The following is a 3,091-nucleotide window of genomic DNA, read 5'->3' as shown; positions in this document are numbered from 1 at the left end:
TTTTATTTTTTTTTAAAAATAAAAGAAATTTAATTTTAGGGGTATTTTTGGAAACAAAAATAAACATTATCTAAAAATAAATATATTGAATTTATCTTAAAATATAGGATAAAACACAAAAATAAACCAAATGCAATATTAAATTTCACAAATCACCCAAACCAAAAAACGTTACATTGATCTCCCAAATGGACGTTTTTATGTAAATCGAACGAGGCTTATTCGATTTACCAATTTCCCTACTAAACTGTGGAAGGCAGCCACGGATTATTCATTTGGATTGTTTGTGAGGTTGGTTAGAGAGAGGAAATTCTAGAGAGAGGTTAGAGCAACTTGAGAGCAGGTCCCAGGTATCTGAGTGGCAACCTCCGGCGGGATATCATGGCAGACAGAAGGAGGTTGTACCGACTGATCGGTGTTGCGCATATTGCCGGTTCCATTGGTGACGAGGTTAGTTACTATTTTTTTAGCGTTAGCATTTGTTAATTAGAAAAATGTTATGTAAGGTAGATGAATTAGAATTTATAGATTAATTCCTGTATTTTGAAATTAGGCTTTGCATGTTAGGATGTTAGTTTAGTCGGTTTGGGTTGGGATTTTTTTTTCGTTAATTTGTAAATATGATTAATTAACTGAATTTAGTTCTCTTCAATGAATGTTATTCTACATGTTGTTGGTTTATTTTATGGAAAATGTTATTGGTTAGGCTCATATGATCCGTTTTATATATGATTTGTCCCTTTTTTATTTTATTTTTTACAATTATTTGACGACAGAGTTATAGGTTCATAGATTAATTTGTTTATTGGTTCCTTATTTGTTGATGGTTTATGATATTTGTTATTGTTAGATAGGAGAATTTATTGTGGATAGTAGAATTTAATTGTTTCCTGTATTTCTTTCATGTTCTGTGCAGCCAACTAGGTGTATATACAGTGTGAGACGGTAACAAAATATGCCCATGCATGAAAGGATCATCCCATATTTAGAGAGGGCTGGATTGTACCATTTGGCTAGGCTAAACAGCCAATGGTTCTGGTTGGATGAGTCATTGGTTAGCGCGTTCGTTGAGAGGTGGCGTCTTGAGATGCACACATTTCACATGCCTTTCGGAGAGTGCACTTTGACATTGCAAGACGTGGCGTTTCAGCTAGGGTTGCCTGTGGATGGGGAAGCTGTGAGTGGTTGCCTTGCTGAGTTTGAGAAATTCATGGAGGGTGGCCGACCAGTTTGGGAGTGGTTTCAGGACCTATTCGGTGAGCTGCATATGCAACAAGCAATATATTCGAGTTCCCATCCTAAGCAATCGCCAACAACAACGTCCCTCCATACTTGCCATATAGGTGTGTTCCGTCGATACTGACGAGCGGCTTACAGTGTCGGAATGCCTCAATACATGGAAGAAATGTCCAGAACATGCGATGAAAGTAGACTCTATCTTCATCAACCTGATCACACACTCTCACCGGGGAGGTCTTCAGCAGAGCAACGGAACCGTCTATGGTGGATGTGACCCCAAGGATCCAGCGGGGCAGATCCCCATATGACTCATCCCAATCGCCATAGATCTATGCTACTTCCTTCTGCTTCGCCAACCACACCTTCCGATAACTAGGCCTGAAACCATATGTCGCCTCCGTTGCCTCTTGCAGCACCTTAATAGACACTGACGCATCAGCTCTAACCAATGGAAAGATCCTCGCACATATGACATGATAATCAAGCTGCTTGTGGTCGCTCGATATCGATGTGGCCATACACGTGTGTGGTCCGTTGTACCTCCTAACTTCCCATGTGCTCTTCCTTTTTCGCATGACTATAAGAATCAACCACGTGCACCCGTTACCAAACTCCTTGCATCTCCCTTGGTATTTCAGATTGTCTGATTCCATAAATCTGTACTCAACTCCACGCCGAATGCTATAATCTTTTACACTCAGCACGGCTTCCTCCTTACTCTGGAACGATTGGCCAATTTGGAATTCCGTCAAAGGATTCCCATCATGCATACCCTGCCCCACGAAGGTTGCCTCTAAATTCTGGTGTTGGCTGATGGCTTCCAAGTTCAAGGACGACAAGTGTGGATGGTACTCTTGTGTTCCAGAACCGGAACCTCCATGGGCTGTAGGTGCACCTCTTGGAATATTATCATCACTGTCCCCACCGATATCGACCGGCTCTTCATCCGAATCATCGTCACGCAACGCATTCTTAACTCGATCCAGTCCTGCCTCAAAATCAAAATCAGGCACAACAGTAGGCACACTAGCATGAACAGCCCCAGCACGTTCGGCCTCAGGAATCAGAACTGCCGCTACTACCACAGGCAACGATGTCGAGGCACCACCGACCGTGGTCGACGGAGGATTCGGTGCTGATGCCCCAGAGCTGTTGACACCATCTTCTAACTTCGCAAGCAGCTCAGATATCCTCACCTCCGGAAAACTACGCCTATAGTGAAACAAGACCTGCAGGTCTTCATCCGACCCTATCACAAAGGTCTCATCTCACACCTGCTGACACAACGGTAATAGAAATATTGTAAAATAACTTTTTTACCCACTTCGTTTCACACGCACCGAGCTTCCGTAATATGCTGAGCTTAATCTCTGCCAACATACTCGAAGATCGGATGAAAATACTAAGCAATTCTCTATCCATGAATTTCACACCATGCCTTTTGCTCTTTTGAATTTTTTCAGAGCAGTGGACCAGAGCCACAAAACCATCCTCCCCCTCCATTTGTGAATAACACTCTTCCTCCACATTTGGCCCCTCCATGGTTTATACAGGCAGCCCCTTTCACACAGACTGAACGTAATCCGCTATAAGCTCTAGCGGTTTACACATGCAGACCAACGCACATAAACCGCTACTGGCAGTAGCGGTTTATAACCAAACATAATCATGTGGAAACCGCGGCAGGCAGCAGCAGTTTCTGTGCTTCTGTAAACCACTACTGCCAGTAGCAGTTTTCATAGATACCTGAAATAATGCATTTGCATTTTCGTTTTGAAAATAATGCATTTGCGTAATTTGAAGGTGAAACAATTTATTCACGTGAATTGCCCTAAATCGAATCACCATGATT

The 3,091-nt window shown here is 42.4% G+C and overlaps 1 protein-coding gene across 1 annotated transcript; it reads right to left on the bottom strand.

Moving 5' to 3' along the window:
• LOC107612362 lies at positions 1,569–2,781 on the bottom strand. The gene is made up of 2 exons (XM_016314115.1): positions 2,580–2,781; positions 1,569–2,488 (listed from the first exon to the last, which is right to left on the bottom strand). The coding sequence occupies exons 1-2, from the start codon at positions 2,779–2,781 to the stop codon at positions 1,569–1,571; spliced, it is 1,122 nt and encodes a 373-aa protein (XP_016169601.1).

The sequence above is a fragment of the Arachis ipaensis genome, chromosome B01 (genome assembly GCF_000816755.2).
Source record: "Arachis ipaensis cultivar K30076 chromosome B01, Araip1.1, whole genome shotgun sequence".
Taxonomy (NCBI): domain Eukaryota; kingdom Viridiplantae; phylum Streptophyta; class Magnoliopsida; order Fabales; family Fabaceae; genus Arachis; species Arachis ipaensis.
This window is presented reverse-complemented; position numbering and strand designations above follow the sequence as displayed.

What these genes read in the sequence shown, in the direction of transcription:
- LOC107612362 (XM_016314115.1), bottom strand. Translation starts at nt 2,781, where the DNA reads ATGGAGGGGCCAAATGTGGAGGAAGAGTGTTATTCACAAATGGAGGGG. An exon ending in CAGCATATTACGGAAGCTCG is followed by an intron (nt 2,489 to 2,579) that starts GTGCGTGTGAAA and finishes CCTTTGTGATAG; the next exon opens with GGTCGGATGAAGACCTGCAG.